General features: G+C 51.0%; 1 protein-coding gene across 1 annotated transcript in view; it reads right to left on the bottom strand.

The window, feature by feature from the left end:
* USH2A (usherin) overlaps positions 1-17,878 on the bottom strand; it is a 119,764-nt gene that overhangs the window by 66,068 nt on the left and 35,818 nt on the right. The window contains exons 16-24 of the mRNA XM_078595944.1: positions 17,224-17,721; positions 16,790-17,068; positions 15,519-15,688; positions 12,895-13,039; positions 8,034-8,264; positions 6,526-6,656; positions 4,261-4,375; positions 3,607-3,708; positions 3,314-3,502 (exon numbers count right to left, since the gene is read on the bottom strand). Coding sequence (XP_078452070.1) covers positions 3,314-3,502; positions 3,607-3,708; positions 4,261-4,375; positions 6,526-6,656; positions 8,034-8,264; positions 12,895-13,039; positions 15,519-15,688; positions 16,790-17,068; positions 17,224-17,721 — 1,860 coding nt within the window. The remainder of the gene's footprint in view (positions 1-3,313; positions 3,503-3,606; positions 3,709-4,260; positions 4,376-6,525; positions 6,657-8,033; positions 8,265-12,894; positions 13,040-15,518; positions 15,689-16,789; positions 17,069-17,223; positions 17,722-17,878) is intronic.

Below are 17,878 nucleotides of genomic sequence, written 5' to 3'. Positions count from 1 at the left end.
GGATGCACGACGGACGGACGGACACAATAATCCCATGTGGGCTGGTGGAACCTGGTGGTTCCTACCAGTATAAAGATTCTGATTGTGAGGAGCCGCTACCTGTGCCAACCATCGCCAGCGCATGCTCTCAAATCACCACGCGACAATAATAATGTGGAGCCATTATTAATTTGCTAAAACTGCGCCGTGAGAATTCCCAGTCGACATTGAGGAAGAACCGTTTAGAGAACGGTGGCAGATGAATTATGGGGAAGTCTTTGTAAAATCTCTAATGGGAATTATTAAACCCATATGAAACCACCGGATCTGGATTTCAGATCGTGTGCACATATGTAATGATCTCTTAAAGCTGAGCATAAGGTCGGACGATACTAAATCACTGCAACGTCCCGTAACTGAATGTTGCTCATGGTTGAATCTCCTGCGACGAATGTGCTGCAAGGCAGTGAGAGCACGTTAGATGATGATGCTGGAGGTCACACCACAGCATCATCTGACGTTCGGTAACGGCTGCTAGCGATCGCCGATGAGGGCTGGCACAGCACACGTGAAGGTGTGGCAACCAAATCACCCAGCCGCATTCGCCTTCCCGAGGGCCGGCAATTTGTCTCTGATGACCGCGCGCCTCCGACTAGCACGCTTGGCTACGTTCGGTGGGAAAGAAAGTCAACGTACGCACGTACGTGCAGCGTAGTTAACTGCCTCGGACGACGACTCGGAAAGTTTGGATTGATGGGACATGAAACACCGGCGCCAGCCACCGCGCCGCCACTCCCCCCGCCTGGCACAGCGCCGCCGCCAAAGCACTTGACGCTCGCGCAGACTCACGGGGTAATTGGATTTCATCATCATGAGCGGTGTTAACACGAGAAGATGCATCTGCATAGGTGACTCGCACCATGATTTGCGTGGACCTATTTTTGTTGTGCACTTGCAGATTGCTCCGTTGCAAATTGACATGGGAGCACAAAAACCACCACGGTCTTTGTACACGCGAAACTTAAAGCAATTAAGAGCTTGTAATGAAAAAAGACGTCCAATATCAGGACTGTTATCCAGCAATGCCACTTACTGGGGGGCACTGGAAACTCGAACACTTAATTCTGCACAAATTGGCACAAGATAAAACAGCGCCACGCTCACTAAACATCTACCCCCACTGCTCTTATCGGCATTTTATTTTCTTCAAGGCAAAGCTGACTTTCTTAATTGTATCTTGCGGGAAGTCAGCAGTGGTCGTCCGATAAATGGACTGTCCTCCACCATAGGAACATTACATTTCCACCACTACTGGCTGAGGGCCACCAACAGACATGAGCGCTGAGAAGCGAGAGAGCGCTGGGTGTGAACACAGCTTCGGATTTTTTTCTGGTGTGGATCTACGATACGTTCAAACCCTCACAGTGATTGAATATCACCGCCTACAGTCGAATTCGTCACTTTTTCTCCGCGAGTTCACCTCCGGCGTTGCGTGTTTGTGCCCTCCCAGCCGAACTGCCACAACCCCCGTTCCGTGCTCGTCACACTTTGAGTCGAACAGCTTCACCGGCAGAGCGAGATAGAAATCGTGGCCGGGGCGGGAGCATCACCTACCAAACGAGGACGGCTCAGCCCAGGCCTACTCCGCTCTAACCAATGACCGACCCGGCGTGGATCTGTCTTCGTCGAGCAATGGATTGACAAATGGCTGTAATAAATACATCTACAGACACATTTTACCCACAAGAGCCAGGGCAAGAGGAGTTACATTTATACCGTAAAGATTTTCCTGTTAGTTCGACGTAATAGAGTGGGGGCCGCGAAGCTCACTGCCGCCCGACAAACATCAGGCGCTGAGTTGCAGCTCTCCTGAACCCCATTTCTTACCTCCGATTAGCACGGTTGGCTACGTACAGTGCGAAAGAAGTTCAACAGACATACAATACGTACACTAGAAACATCAGTCTGCTCTGCGTGCTCCGCTCTTGAGTCTGATACTGGATATTGTTTAGTCCGATCCCAGACGTGTCCTCAAGGAGCTTACATTCCCTCTCAGCACAATTACCTCACATCCGTTAATTCCTTAAAGTTGATTAACTAGGTCTGCCTTTTTCCAAAAGTAACAGGAGGCCAATGAAGCTCATTACATTTTAAACCTTCACTGATTTCACTTACCAATCTCATACAACCACCTCCGGCTGGAAAAGTGCTAAAAAAATGTTACGGAAAATCAACCCCGACACGAGCGTTTGGAAGGGAGGTCTCAAGCATGAGGAGAAAGCAACATCATAAGCCAAACTTGTGCTCACAGCGAGCCCTAAGCATTTCTTGTCAAGGCTCTAATGTTCCAATTAGCCCTGTGAGCATCGATGCATGAGTGCATTAGTAGCAGCCACACAAGCACAGAATTACGCACTATTTACACAGACTGTTATTAATTACAAACGGTGGAATAAATGATTAGTCACGTGCAGTAAGCAATCAATTTGAATAGGGAACTGATTTATTTTGAAATGGGTGGTATTTTACTCATCTGGTGATTTGATGGGCTTGTTGGGAGTGCTGTGTCAAAAAAACGTGACACAAAGAGACTTTTTGCCCATTAAAATTCACTCTCTACAACCCACAGTGCGGGTTAGGGAAGCGAGAGCCAGAACACGTTCATATATGGTTCTGCTGATGTGAGCTGTGGTTGGCAATCATACTCATGTGGTTGGGTTCACAGTGGAGTGCGAGATGGCAGTAGCTTGGGGAGGCATTCACCCAGCAGTGAAATAAATATAACAACCTAACATCGTTCAAGTATGCAGACGACGGACGTAATCTTGGTGAGTACAGTCCAATATGATACGTTACAATACGTTCAATGCATGTGTGATACGTAGCTTTAGCGATTTCATTTTAAGGTTACCACGATACGATAGTTTAATGCATGTTAAAAGTTTTTATAGCAGATAGGATTGTTTCCTGAAAAACTTTCTATTAAATTGCAGTTCATATAGGTAGGCTAAGAATTTACCTTGGTTTTTTACTTTACATTTTACTGTACAATACAGTATTGTAATTAATAAATACATACAGTATATCGTTAATAAAGTACGGTACTGTAAATTGCTCTGTTTTGCTAAATTATCACCATTCTTTACGACTCCTGGGTAGGCTAGGCCATCTTCGACTTACGATATTTTCGACTTACGATGGGGTCGTCGTAACGCATCTCCATCGTAAGTAGAGGACTAGCTGTATAGCTGCTGCTGCTGCTTCTGATGATGATGGTGATACACATGCAGCATGTGTGGTGTTCTGTGGTACACAATGCAGAGTGCCCTCGGACCGTGTCCCAGGAAGTGAGCTCCCGGCTGGAGCTCTGTGGGGCAGCCCTCCCAAGGCTCTGGCACTCCCGAGGCCTCCGACGCAAGATCCCATTCGAGCGGCTCCCACTCCTCCAGAGGCGAGTCCTTCCGCTTGATTAAGAGGTCGCTCATGCAGCCAACGAAGCCTCGTCTCAGCGCAGCCTCATCTCCTAGAGGCGGCAGTGGGGCAGGGCCGGGGCGGAGGAGTGAGCTTCGTTGTGTACGGGAAGAGCGTTTGCGGCACACGCGTGTGTGACTTTTGTGTGATAGTCACCAATGTCGGTGCGGTGCAGGGCGTAGCGCCGAGGCAATGCGCCCACGAACAACCCCGCGTTCTCTCCGATGATGGAGCCTCGGCCCGAGTCGGACACCACTCCTGTGTTTAGAGAAGACCGAGAAGCACCAACGAAGGTTCGACGAAGTTTTCAGGGTCAAAAGGTCACCAGCGCCAATGCCACCACCAGCACCACTCATACCGCACCATCATTTTTTATATTCTCCCAGACCTCACGGCTATAACCACCAGTGCAACTACGGTGGCCCACACCATAATAATAAGTGATCATCTATCCACTGCTGGATGAATTTGGAATTTTCCACCACTGGCTCGGAGCCAAGAATGCAGATGAGCATTACCCCACGACCTTTTCTTGAGTTTCACAACCACTGCACTGAAGGTGCCAGCTATAAACCAGAGTTTTGTTTTTCCACGATTAAACACCGAATCAAGACTCGGATGTTACCGGGTTCTACTTGACAACGCACCTCCGATTAACACGGTCGGCTACGTACGGCGCGAAAGAAGTTCAACATACATACATGCGCGCGCGTGGAGTTAGAACGTGCGTCTGCCTGTGTTGGCAGCAGGACGAGTTTACACGGGGGGGGGGGGGCGTGGGGGGGGCTCCACCGTGGGCGTGCGTGGTACCTGCGACCTCCCCGTCGACCCGCAGCTCGCCAGCTCCCATCGTCCGCGTGGCCTCCACGTGGTGCCACGCGCCGTCGTCACAGCGGCGCTCCCCGCCCAGACTCGCCACACCACCCTGGAGACAACAAAGATCGCCCCCCCCCCCCCCACCCCGTGTCGCCTTAACAGATTGTTGGGGCAAGTGCTTGTTAGCGAGCACCTGTGAAGGCCGGCACGGCACGCGAGACGGGGTGGGTGGCCAGCACCACGCCCGAAAGCACTTGTTTCCTCAGTGGTGACGTTTACACACCACACCAGGTATTCATTTGAGGCTGAGTCGACCTAGGGGAGGCCCAGGACCGGTTCAGATAATCGTCACCGGTGTTGGCTGTGAGCGGGAATCGAACTCGGGGACGCCAGGTTCGTAGTGCAGTGAGCGAACCACGACACTGCCGCTCCTCACACACACTCCATGCACACAAAGACACACCACAAAGATCAAGCATTACACATACCACGCACACCACACACACACACACGCGCGCAGTGCCGTAGCAAGGGCAGGGTGGGTGGGAGATGCCACCCTGAGTGCCCCGTGCCAAGGGAGACGCTGCCAAACTAAGATACATATACACACTACAAAAAGCACATGCCCTGACTACCAACACCACATCGCAAAGAACGAGTGAACACATTGCGACATGCAAGACCGAAGCATAAACACCACACACTGATCAATCGCTAGTCACTTGCTCACACTCTTCCCTATAGCCACTTCTGATGCATATTCATAGATTTTTTGCTCATTTGATTAATTGGTAAAAAAAAACTTTTGTGAGTAGCATAGTTAAAATGACGCTTTATCTAACCAAGTATTATGTTTCTAATTTTCCCGTGCTAAATTCGTGGACAATGTTAAAGCAAACATATATCCTTTTAGCAAGGTTACTAAAAAATTTTTTTACAAAACACAATGCAGCTTGCCTTCACCTGCGTGGATATTTCTGCAATCCTGAAATCAACTTTGCACAGCCCCCGGGCGCTCACGCTACACACACCGTCACTTCAACGTGTCCAGTTAGGGCTAACGTCAGAGTGCTCTTGGGAAGAGAGCGGCAATAAAGCTGTCCACACCCAGCTGATAATGAGATTAATGGCAGTAATTAAACTTTGTTAAGCATATTTGCATTTCTATTAATGTCACCAGATAGGAATCTCTTATGACGGATGGCAGTGTGGGTTCAGTGCTGGAGGAGAAAAAAATCGCAAGCCCCAAGGCGTGAGAATCATTATGTTTAGTTTGGCTAAATAGGGATCTGTCCAGTCAGATGTTATCATGGTGACAACAATGGGCAAGTCCTGACAACGTGCTTCATTAGAACTGACCGTGGGGGGGGGGGGGGGGACCCCGATTCCCCTATTGCCAGAGCACGGAGCGTCCCTACACCCATGGCTCTCGGGTTCACACCTTCTCTCACGTCAACGTCCATCCCGTAATTATTTTTCGTTCTTGTTTAGCGATTTTTTTTTCTTCTCCAATTACAGGTGAAGTTTTGAATGAGCCCTGCGCGTTTACTCTGGGAGGCTACCGCCGCTGCCGTTGCGTGTGGATTTGCCGGCAGCGGAGACAGAGAGAGAGAGAGAGGGGATTGCGTTGAGCGGGGGGGGGGAGCTGAGGGGTGTAATGGATGCAAACGGCTGAGCAACTGGACATCTGCGAGTGGCAGCCAACGTGGTATCGCTCAGACGCCAACTGCTGGCCAATGCACGGGGACTCGGATGTTGAGTTTTGTCCCAGTTGTGTTTTTGTGTGTTCATTTTACAAATAAAGCTGCATGTAAAAATGTCGTATAATTTAATGGGGTTTTTTTTTGCGCACAAAAAAGATAAAGCCAGCTGATTTATCCCGGCTGTTTTCCATTTGAAAGGAAGTGGTTGTTCTCGTACGATTATCGTTGACCTCCTGCTACGTGCACCCGCAGCTGGGAGCTGCCGAGAGCGCTGGGCGCGAGCGAGCGCGCAACCACCTGCTCGACCCGGGGTTGTGGCGCAAGCGACGGTAGCTTTGCCGCAATTTTAACGACAATGGAAGTCCAATAAACGAGCAAAATGTCGCCTCGTATTTTTAACAGCGGAGCTTGTCAATCTTTTACGAGTAGACGTTGTGCGTCGAACGACTGTTAAATTCGATTTTTCAAATGCACAATGGACTGCGTTGAAGCGTATTGGAAATGTAGTAAAAGTCCAGTGGGCACGTTGGCAGGGCGAGAGGCCCAGCAACGGCACCTGGGGGTCGAAGAGCAAACGCGGACGGCCGTCGTGCAGCAGCAGAGCCACGAACTCGCGCCGGGCATCACGCGATGTCGCCAGCAGCAGCAGCCCCTCCGCCTGCCGTGTCCTGAAGCGGAGACGCAGCCCTGGGCAGGAAGCAGCGGATAACTTCACTCGTGGCGGGGCACAGTGGTGCATGGTGACATGTGGTGGCATGGGGTGGCATGGGGTGGCATGGGGTGGCATCGGATGGAATGGAGTGGCATGGTGTGGAATGAAGCTGTATGTGGTGGCATGTGGTAGCATGTGGTGGCTCATGGTAGCACATGGAAACTCATGGCTCAAAGAGAGGTGGTACTTTATGGTATGTGACATGTAGTGGCTTTTGGAGCCTCACAGTGACATGCCATGGCACAAAGTGGTACCTAGTTGCACTGGGTAGCATAGGCTAGTATACACGGTGGGCCATGCTGACACATGGAAACACACAGTAGCTTTCGGTGGCACGCAGCTGTAAAAGGTGGTACACGGTGGAGCACGCTGGAGTACACGGTGGAAAGGTTGGCATGCAGCCTGCGAAGGCGATGGGTGTATTAAAGCCGCACAGCGTTGTGCAGGACCACTTGAGAGGGCAAGCAATTTAGTGACACCGCGTGGCATGCCGGAGGGTGCGAGTAATTTCAGTTTCTCCCCCCATTCTCGAAGCCACAATGCCTTGAGTCAAGCTCGAAAAATCCACACGGTGCCAAGAAAATGACATAAATTTATTAGAGCACTACAAAGTGGGCTTTCAACCTGGGTTAGTGGAGGAATCTGGGTCATACTCGAATTAACATGGTATTTATCATGTTGCAGCTCATTAATGACATTTCATATTACTCTAATTAAAGTAATGAAATCGGAGGCAGGCTCATTAGATATGAAAATTACAAAATTAGAATTAGTATTGCAATGATCAATCTTATGGGCTAAGCACAAAATGATTTACAGGAGAAAATATATTTTTCATTTATCTCCTGATTAAGCTTGTCAACAATTAGCTATTCCGCCTTTCATTCTAAAAAATATGGAGGTTTTACAGTGAACATTTAAGTAACGAGCACCATTCAGCCAGAAATAAAACAAATTAACTTGTTAACAGTGAAGTCAATAAGCCCTAACTGCACCCAGTGCCACTAATGGCTTTCGCTATTGACAATATGAGCTTTACGATGACAGAGGTAATGGCAGCCCAATCATCTCCTAAAGGTAAGCAATATACAAAGCCAGGCGAAAAAAAACACATTTGCATCTTCTTTCACGAGGGTCTCTTTTCCATTTCAGCTTCAAATCCATCATGAATAATTTTTGCCAAAATACAATTTATAGTTGGAAAGATTTTCAAAACCATTTCAGTCAAAGTCTGTCGCAAATGTGACGCAGTGTCTGCAAGGGTCAACACGAAGAGTTTTCTGTATTTCGTGGCACACCGTCGAGAATCATTGATGTGCCAGGGTGGACTGGCTGTAAAAGTCGGGACATACCTGTGTAATACGAGTTGGCTGGGAACGTGGAGTTTGGGAAGTGATAGTAGGCATATCCTGGGAACCTCGCACCCCTGGCGGCACGAGGCGGTGGGCTGGCCAGTGCTGCCAGCGTCCGCTCCAGCCGGTAGGCAAGGTGGGCCCCGTGGGGTCGGGCAGGGTCACTCCAGGCCACTCGGACAGTCGACGCGTTGACACCTCGCCCGCTCGGCGAACTCTGCCCCGCTGGAGCTGGAAGCGCCAGAATTCGTGAACGCCGCGAGAAAAACTGAACCGAGGAGCGTGCGCGCGCAGGGGCGCTTGACACAAGCGCACCGTGGTTTGGAAGCGGCGTGAAGCAAGCTGGCTTGCTGCCGGCACCGGTCTCCCAGGATCACGAACGGCTCCTCACATCTCTCAATCACAAACGCCTTTTCCAGCCAAACCGCAGGAATGCTGTGCGACGTTTTTTTTTAACTTCGTTGGAGGCTGGAGGCAGCAGTGGCAACGGCGGTCGGCAACACTGCACTGTCAATGCAGACGCTTGAGTTTTATTTTGAGCTACAGCTAACATGAGGAGTGAGTACAGATCTAAACCTTGTCTTGGGTGCCCGTTTGCCGACCCGCACTGCCCAGTGTGGTGAAGTATGATTAAACAACCCCCATGATCCACACAGCAAGAGGAGGTCTTTATTCAGCAGTGGATTGATGAAGGGGCCGAAACTGATGAATTATTATTATGATAGCACTGCATGAAAAGTTCAGTAATTTCCCGTAGTTCATTCACAGTGGTAGTTATAATGACGATATCATCAGCAAAGCTAAGACTCTTACCACTTTAACCACTTGTGCCTTTAATTCTCCAATTCCGGTTTGTTGGAAATATCTTCGAGTGCCGCTGTGAATACCCCTGCTGCTGTGAGAGCACATCTTATTGCCTGACTCCTCTCCCGCTTCAAAACCATTACTATCTTGAACGTACGATCTCAGTGGAGATCTTGTGTCTATGTTTCGACGGTTTTGATCGTGTTGTTGTTTTTCTCAAGCCTCTGGCTTTTGAGCACCCAGATGAGAGAATCGATTTCCACTGCATCAAATGCCTTTTCATAGTACACAGAAAGCCAGACATAATGGCATTTTATCTTAATATATCTTTTCTAGAATCTCCTTGGCAGTACAGTATGTACATGTGGTCAATTATATATTACCTACTGTGACATATGGATTTGAACAAGACAGAGAGCATAAGTGAGCGCTCATAGAACATGTTGCATTGAAAAGTACCAATTTTCCTCAAGAAAAACGTTTTCAATCGGTGCATATTATAACAACTATAAAAAAACGGGTCAGAAACATGGACACTTACACAGAACGTGGAACAGAAGCTGAGAAGTGCACCAATAACCACGGAGATGGGTGTGCTAGGGAGTTATGGTGAGCGATGAAAAGAGGGACACGCTGATCAAAGAAGGAAATGCAAAGGAGATGCATGGCGGCGATTGTTAGGAACAAATTAAATGTGCTTGGGCAGGCAGCATCGGCAGAAGGAATGGGGGCCGATGGACGGTTCTGGCGTATGGCAGCCGAACTAGAGGAGCAATCCCAGAAGATAACGACAGCACCATGAGGGATGGCGTCGATGTGCGGTGGCCTTCATCCAGCAGTGGACAGAAAATGGCTGCTGATGATGAGACATCATTTGGTAAAGATATCCACAAGCAGACCACGGTCAATGACCACAAAGTGGTACTTATTTTGTCAATGACAAACATTATAATGATGGGCTTGAATTTAAAATAATAAATACATCACGTTTATCACATATTTGCAGTACTGTATGTTTGTGTATATATGTTAGTTTACATATTCTGAGTATGTGTGTATGGTTCATGCATAAATTATCGTACATAATCAGAGTATATTTGTGTGTACGTTAATGAAAGTAAAACCAAGCATTTCACAAGTGCCCCCTGCAACGTGTGGCCGCATAATAGCGAAATATTAAGATGTATGCACGACTTGATTTCATTTATAGAAACAAAATTAATATCACATTCATCTTGTGCTCCAAATGAACTCTACACAGCGTCCCGTTAATGATATTCAGCGCATAAAAAATGCATTATGTAATTCAATACACATTCAAATTATCCTTCCTGAAAAAATAAACAACCGTGTTTAAAATAATGGGAGTCTTTCTTCAAGCCAAATGTGATTCTTTGCTCAATGAATGCGTAATGCACTGCAGTGCTGTTTTGTTAGTGGCGCTAACACGCCGCGTTATGCCGTGCTCTGTGATGGGCCCATTATAATTTATGTATTAGCGGTGAGCTAAGTCTGCTTCGACCTGTCAGTTTCAATAATTATTTTCTGGCTGCAGTATATGAGGAAATTGCCTCGAATCGAAAGCCTATTCATATCAGAGAGAAAAAAACCCCACATACAGCGCATGTCCATTCATCAATGCTATATTGATTCTATTTGGTATAGTTATTACGGGGATTCAAGAGAGGTGTCCGCTAATGACAGGGTGAGAAATGTATGGTTCCATTTTAACTGGCTGCCCGTGACATTCCCGTTCCAAAGGAAAGAAGCTTTGACAATTTATCATTTTAATGGCTTCATAATACGTTATCTGGCCCAGGCTGTGAGCCCAGCACACACTGTGGACGGTTTGACGCCGGCTCGCGTTCACGTGAGCGTAACTTACGAGTCACATTGCCGGTGCCCACTTTGCTGCCGGCGATTGCTTCGTAATTGTGTTATATTGTACGTGATACAAAAGAAAAGAAACCGTATCTAATTATGAACTCCTCTTTGAGAAGAAAAAAAAAACGTAATAAGCCCAGAAATCGGTCAATAATTCAGTCGCTTTTCCACGGCGCTAAAAGTAGACTTTTGTAATCGTTTCATTTTGCGGGAATATGCCACTTAGAAACACGCTGTTATATGCACACCGTACCCCTCCCCGGACCCTCTACATGTTATTTAGAAAGTGCAGCTGTATGATGTACATTAAATTGATGTGGTACTCAATGTGCCTGCAATATCAAGATGTTGCTGGCCACAGATAAAGAGTTAATTTATATCGATACTCTTTATTTCATAGAGAGAAAGAGGCAGTGAATCATGTGAAAGAGTAAGGGCCACCAGCCTACGTTTGAGCAGGAAAGGGAATTCCAGACTACGGGGGCAATGAAGAGTGAGCAACCGCCCACGGAGCAAAGTAAGCGACTAACCACATCGCTGCTCCAATGTCACACTCGCCTGATACGAGGAGCGCGTACACAGAGAACTGGCCGTGAGCATGCACGTGCTCCAGACGCACACAGAGATTGCTTGAACGTAACGGAGAGACTGAGGCAAGCCCGTGCCACTCTGAGCCCGCCCACACCACGACTCTGCACTCGGAAGCAAGGGCAGCAGGGACGATTCCCTGCGTCGCAAACGCTCAGAGCACGCAACGCGCACGGCACGCTTGCGCGTTACGCGCACCCGTGAGTGAGCGTGCTCTGTGTGTGCTCACGCGTGCCGCTCAAAGCGGGTTGCATGCTCGGGTGGGGGGAGCGGGGGGAGCGGGGGGAGCGGGGGGAGTGGGGGGAGTGGGGGCGCGAGGGGGGTGGGGGGACCGCGAGGGGGGTGGGGGGAGCGGGGGGAGTGGGGGGAGCGGGGGGAGCGGGGGGGGGTGGGGGGGGAGTGGGGGGATGTGGGGAGCGCGAGGGGGGTGGGGGGGAGCGGGGGGGAGTGGGGGGCGCGAGGGGGGATGGGGGAGCGGGGGGGGGGGGTGGGGGGAGCGGAGGGAGCGGGGGGGGGGGGTGAAGCGGGGGGAGCGGGGGGAGTGGGGAGCGCGAGTGGGGTGGGGGGGCGGAGGAGGCGGGGGCGGGGGGAGCGCGAGCCTCGACTGATGTTGGCTCCGAGTGGCGGTGGCTTCATGAGATGCCAGCGGCCGAGGGGGTCTAATTGAGACGCCGATGACAGCGCCGCTGAGTCAGCACGCGCTCCTGTTTTTACGCAGCGGTAAGTGCCACCACCGAATTACTGAATTTAAAGCGAAGGCTCGAGGTATTGCTGTTTCTACATCTAAAGCACAGAAGCAGATAATTGAGAAGCTCGTGCTTTTGAGTGTGCCAGCAGTGAGCGCGTGGGAGAGAGAGCGCCGAGTGTGATGTGCGCGCGCTTATGGTGCAGTGCATGCGTGTGGTGCGTGCGGTGCATGCAGTGAGTTTGCGTGCGGTGTGTCTGTGTGTATGGTGCGCATGTGAGGAGCGTAGTGTAGTGGTTAGCGCGCTGCGCTATGAACCCGGCGACCCGGGTTCGATTCCCGCTCACCGGCCAACACCAGTGACGATTATCTGAACTGGTTCCGGGCCTCCCCTAGGTCGACTCAGCCTCAAATGAGTACCTGGTGCGGTGTGTAAACATCGCCACTGGGGAGACAAAGGCGGTCGGGCGTGGTGCTGGCCACCCACCCCTCGTGTACCGTTCCGGCCTTCATAGGTGCTCGCTAAGAGCACTTGCCCCTACAGTCTGTTAAGGCTATACGGGGGAACTTTGAACTTTGATGGTGCGTGGTAGTGTGCTGCGCTACGAACCTGGCGACCCGAGTTCGATTCCCGCTCACTGCCAACACCAGTGACGATTATCTGAATGGGTCTTTGGCCTCCCCTAGGTCAGTTCAGCCTTAAATGAATACTTTGTGCGATGTGTCCAAATCGTCACTGGGGAGACAAAGGCGACCGGGCATAGTGCCGGCCACCCATAGGCGCAACTCGCTAACAGCCCTTGTCCAAACAGTCTGTCCAGGCTATATGGGGGATTTTTGGTACGAGCGTGCGTGTGGTGCGTGCGGTGCATGCGGCGCGTGCGGCGCGTGTGGTTGTACCTGCAGGCATCGTCACCCCGACGCTCTGCGCGCTCCCGACGCAGCCGCGCTCCGTGCACACGGTGACGGAGAAGTTGTAACGAGAGAACGGCTCCAGGCCCTCCACCAAACACGACTCCTCATGGGGCCCACGCACACACACCTCCTGGAGGGACACGGCGGAGGCAGTACACACACCACGCAACGTCCGTCACCTCCACCGTGCAAACTCCCCCCACCCCACACACCTCAACCACGAAGCTTCCACTCCACTCCTCATCAACGGGGCCCACGCACATAACCACCCCCGTCAGGTGTGGGGGGCAAAGAGAGAGGCACAATACACACCGCGGGTGATCACCAATGAACACCGACTGAAAAATAATCCGTCTGTTGTAGAGAGAGAGAAAAAATATGACAGTAATACACAGACAGACAAGAAGATAGACACAATATAGACATGAGGGGGAGGCATTGGAGTGTCTTCATGCATTCTCTGTAACGTGCACGGCTCATTCCTTTCTCATATTAATCTGACTTGATTGAATTTTACCTTCGTACAGAAGTTGAAATGTTGTCCACTGATTATCTGTCATTCTGCAATCCTCTTTTCTGAACAATTATGATTTTACAGCAAGCTTGTAATGTCCCATGACATGTGACTTTTCGATTTGAACGTTACATTTTTCTGCCAAACAGGCACAGGGTTAAGTCTCAGAAATGTTTGCAAGTGTTGACATTGCAATCTGTGTTTACCCAGGTCTCACCACTAATTGAATTTTATTTATTCTGGATTAGTGAGGACTTAGACAAATAAAAAAAACCAAGATAAGCCACGGGGGGTAATTGGAGCATTGTAATTTTAACATCAGTTTAACACGTAGTCTTTCGCGACGAGTATTATTCATACTAAAGGTTTTTTGGGTGAGATCGCGTTATTTATAAATGTGTCGCAACCCTCCACCACCCGACACGGCCAATCAGTGAAAAAAGTGTCACGTTGACAAAAGACAAATAGTTCACTACTTTAGGCCACCGGTGTGTTGAAGAGTGAATCCACAACATTTACAATTTTTGAGTGCGACGTTTCGCTGGTAATTACATCCATAATATTCGGCCGATTTGCCAGAATAGTGAAGCCACCCACACTTGCTCCCGGATTGTTGTTGATGATGACGTCGGCGTGCCTGAATTTTAAACCTTTTATCATTTTCAGGATAAAAGTTTGGCAAAAAGAAGAAAAAAAACCGGCCCAGCTCACAACATGTGCAGCAAGACAGCACGGCAGCTGCGCTGACATGTGTGCCTGATTACGTTTAGCACAAACATTAAATCGCTGACCCGTGGATAATTAGCTTCACTGTAATCATTGAGCTCCGAGGCTGCGGCATCAATTAGGGGAAGTGGTCAGGATCCCCAGCATTGTCTTCAGACACACGCAGCCGATGCGTTGGGCGAACGAACGCACGTGGCAAGGGTCGGAGTGGACTCGTCACACGCTCGTCGTGAACCGACCCGCGCTCTTCGCCCGCATTGTGCCGCTGATACAGCTCGCACGTCACGTGTCATCCCAGTGCATCTTGATTCGGATTATGTCGTTGTACGATGAACACATTTACCACGCATTATTGGCAACTGACTAACAACAAAGGGTTAGAGTTGAAGTCAGCCACGATACTTTTTGTACCGTTTGACATGTACCTACGTGACTTTACCGAAAAAAACCTAAGAATATGAATCCTTGCAGTCACGAAAGCTTCAAATCTAGAATGTAACACACTCATTCATGCATGCGCCTAATGGGCGAGAGAGTTTTCTCTTACGGTCCAAGATTGCTCATGAATTAATTACCCCACGTAGGATTTCGCTGTTATTTAATGTGTTCATTTACGTATTTTTTTACAGGTAGTCGCCGAGTTACGATGGTCCGTCCGACTTACGATATTTCGATCTTTCAATGGCGATAGCGATACGACAAAATAGCCATCAACAACCTGACATCGTTCAAGTATGCAGACGACGGACAGATTCTTGGTGAGTACAGTACAAGATGATACGTCACTATACGTTCAATGCATGTGTGATACGTAGCTTTAGCGATTTCATTTTAAGGTTACCACGATACGATACGTTCAATGCATGTTAAAAGTTTTTATAGCAGATAGGATTGTTTCCTGAAAAAACTTTCTATTAAATTGCAGTTCATTATAGGTAGGCTAAGAATTTACCTTGGTTTTTTTTACTTTATATTTTACTGTACAATAAAGTATTGTAATTAATAAATACATACAGTATATAGTTTATACAGTACGCTCCTGTAAATTGCTCTGTTTTGCTAAATTATCACCACTCTTTAAGACTCCTGGGTAGGCTAGGCCATCTTCGACTTACGATATTTTCGACTTACGATGGGGTTGTCGTAACGCATCTCCATCGTAAGTAGAGGACTACGTGTATTTATCTACTGTGCATTGCACGATTACCCTTAGCAGGCAAATTTCATCCCCCCCCTCCCCCCCGGTCTCCCTTGCCTCAATGGCTCTTTTCCCGTCACGAGTGTGAGGGACGTGTGTAACGCGGCGCATTTCACTGACGGGACCATTCATCGTGCTGCGAATGCCCCTTCCCCCGCCGTGCGTGATCACCTCCGCGGCGACGGGAGGCGCCTGTGGATCGTACATCTGCCCCCGCCACCGAGCGACGCGGTACGCGAGCACCTCTCCTCCGACGGCCCGGGCGGCCGGGCGGACCCATGAAACCTTCAGGGCTGTGGCACTCACGGGCACCACCTCGGGTGCTGCCAAGGGCACCGGCGCTGCGACATGCACACACACAACGACGTAAGATACCCCTCCCCCCGTAGCCTCAACAGACTGTTCGGGCAACTGCTGTTAGCGAGCACCTACGAAGGTCGGTGGTGTCGCGTGTCTCCCCGAGTGGTGATTACTACACACCCGCACCAGGTGCGGTACTCATTTGAGGCTGAGTCGACCTAGGGAAGGTCCAGGACCCGTTCAGATAATCATCACCAGTGTTGGCCGTGAGCGGGAATCGAACTCATGTCTCCCGGTTCGTAGCGCAGCGCGCTAACCGATGCGCTGCCGCTCCACACACACACACGTCCAACCGCATGCATGTACGCACACGCGCATTTTAAACGTACAGACATCACACGCATGCATATGCATGCGTACCTGACGTGCGTAGCTGCCTCAAGGAACGCGGGGTAATCTGTCCCCGCTCGTCACTCAGAGGCTGCCACGAGCTGCAGGCCGAGGCTGCCCTCACTTACATGGCAACGGGACCGCGCTGTCTTGGCAACGCTAGGCATGTCACCCTCCTGTCAGTGCCCTGTCGATCACGCGAGCTCGACTGATTAATCGAGCGATTGCCAGAGTCAAATATGCCAGCCGTTTTACCGAACGATGAATGAAAGCTGGAGTGAAACGGCACACAAAATCAATGGGTTGATTCTTCAGTGGCATTCCTCTTGGCAGCCTGGCTCTCGCCGTGCGGGACCCGCGAGAGAGCCTCAAGCGTGGCTTGACTGTGACACAGGGAACACCGCTGCTTTGTTCATTGAGTGAAATACATCCAGGGCACAAATATCAGACCACAGCCCCATAGCGTCAGGGGAGGGGCGGGGGGGGGGGCTTGAGGGATTTGAGGCATTTCAAATTCCTCTGTTTGAAACAAGGTCATGATACTGCGTTGCATCAACCATAAGTTGCCAACCGTGCTAATCGGAGGTACGGGGGGAAGACAGCAAACCAAACACAAAAAGCAGCTGTGGAGAAAGAAAGTTTTCAGCTGAGAAATGAGTTTTCAACTTAGCCCAATGCTGCAAAGTCCAATTATTGTCATTCCGCGAAACACAATTAATGCAAATATCGGCGAGGTGCGCCGGGTCACGTACCGCCCTGTCCCGTGCGCGCGCGAGTCCACGGCGAGGAGCCGGCGCCCGCGTGGTTGACGGCGATCACGCGCAGCTCGTACGTGGAGAAGGGCCGCAGGCCCCCCACGCTGGCGCGCGTCGCCGTGGCCGGCGGCAGCGCGACCTCGCCAGGCGCCGCACCGGCCTGGGGGTCCGGCAAGCCCGAGCTCTCGTGCACGAAGTGCTCGCCAGGTGACGGACTCGACGCGTTCGTCCCCTCCAAGGGTCCCCGCAGGAACAGCTCAAAGCGAACGAGCGCACCTGCGGCAGGGAGACATCGCGAGAGGTTATCGCGACGGCTCCGCTCGTGACCCGCCGACCGGCGATGACGTTCGGCGGCGTCCGGTGACGTCGGGTGACATCTGACGAACCGCCGAAGCGACGTGGCATCCCGTAATGCCCGGATCTCGTCGTACCGTTGGGTCGCGAGGGCGGGTCCCAGGACACGCCGAGCTCCGTGGCGCCGAGTGCCGTCGCGCGCGGAGCGGCCTGACCCTCGGGGGCCGCCTGCCGGGTCACGACCCGCAGAGGCCGGCCGGCGCTGCACCCGCCGTCCGTGCAGGCGCGCACCGCGAACTCGTACGGCGTGAACGGGCTCAGCCCCGGCACCGAGGCGGCGTTGCCCGAGCCGGAGTACCGAAGCTGCGGCGGGGAGGCCTGCCCGGGCGAGCGCGACTCGAGGACGTATCTCCGCACCGGCCCGCTCGCCCCGGACGCTTCGCTCCAGCGCAGCGACACGGCGCGTGCGCCCACGGGACCCTGCACCTCCAGCGTGGGGCCGGCGGGCGGGGGTCCCGCCAGCGTGCGCTGGGACGCCGACGGGCTGCGCGCCCCGCCGGCGACGTTCGCCGTCCGCACAAAGTAGGAGTAGGACGTGTACGGCGAAAGGTCCGTGTCGTTGAAACTTTGTGGACCTGCCGACGCAAAACCACAACAAAATAAAATTGGACGAGAGGAAGGCAAAAAAAAAAAGCAATTACTGCACAATGACAAGGCAGAAAGGGTTTTTGCTCCCCGCAGGCATTAAACATAATATTTATGCAAATTCCGTTCCACAGCAACAAACAGGGG

Source organism: Lampetra planeri, chromosome 7, assembly GCF_965212315.1.
Source record: "Lampetra planeri chromosome 7, kcLamPlan1.2.h2, whole genome shotgun sequence".
NCBI lineage: Eukaryota > Metazoa > Chordata > Hyperoartia > Petromyzontiformes > Petromyzontidae > Lampetra > Lampetra planeri.
The sequence above is the reverse complement of the archived record's forward strand: the minus strand, read 5'-3'. Positions and strand labels throughout refer to the sequence as shown.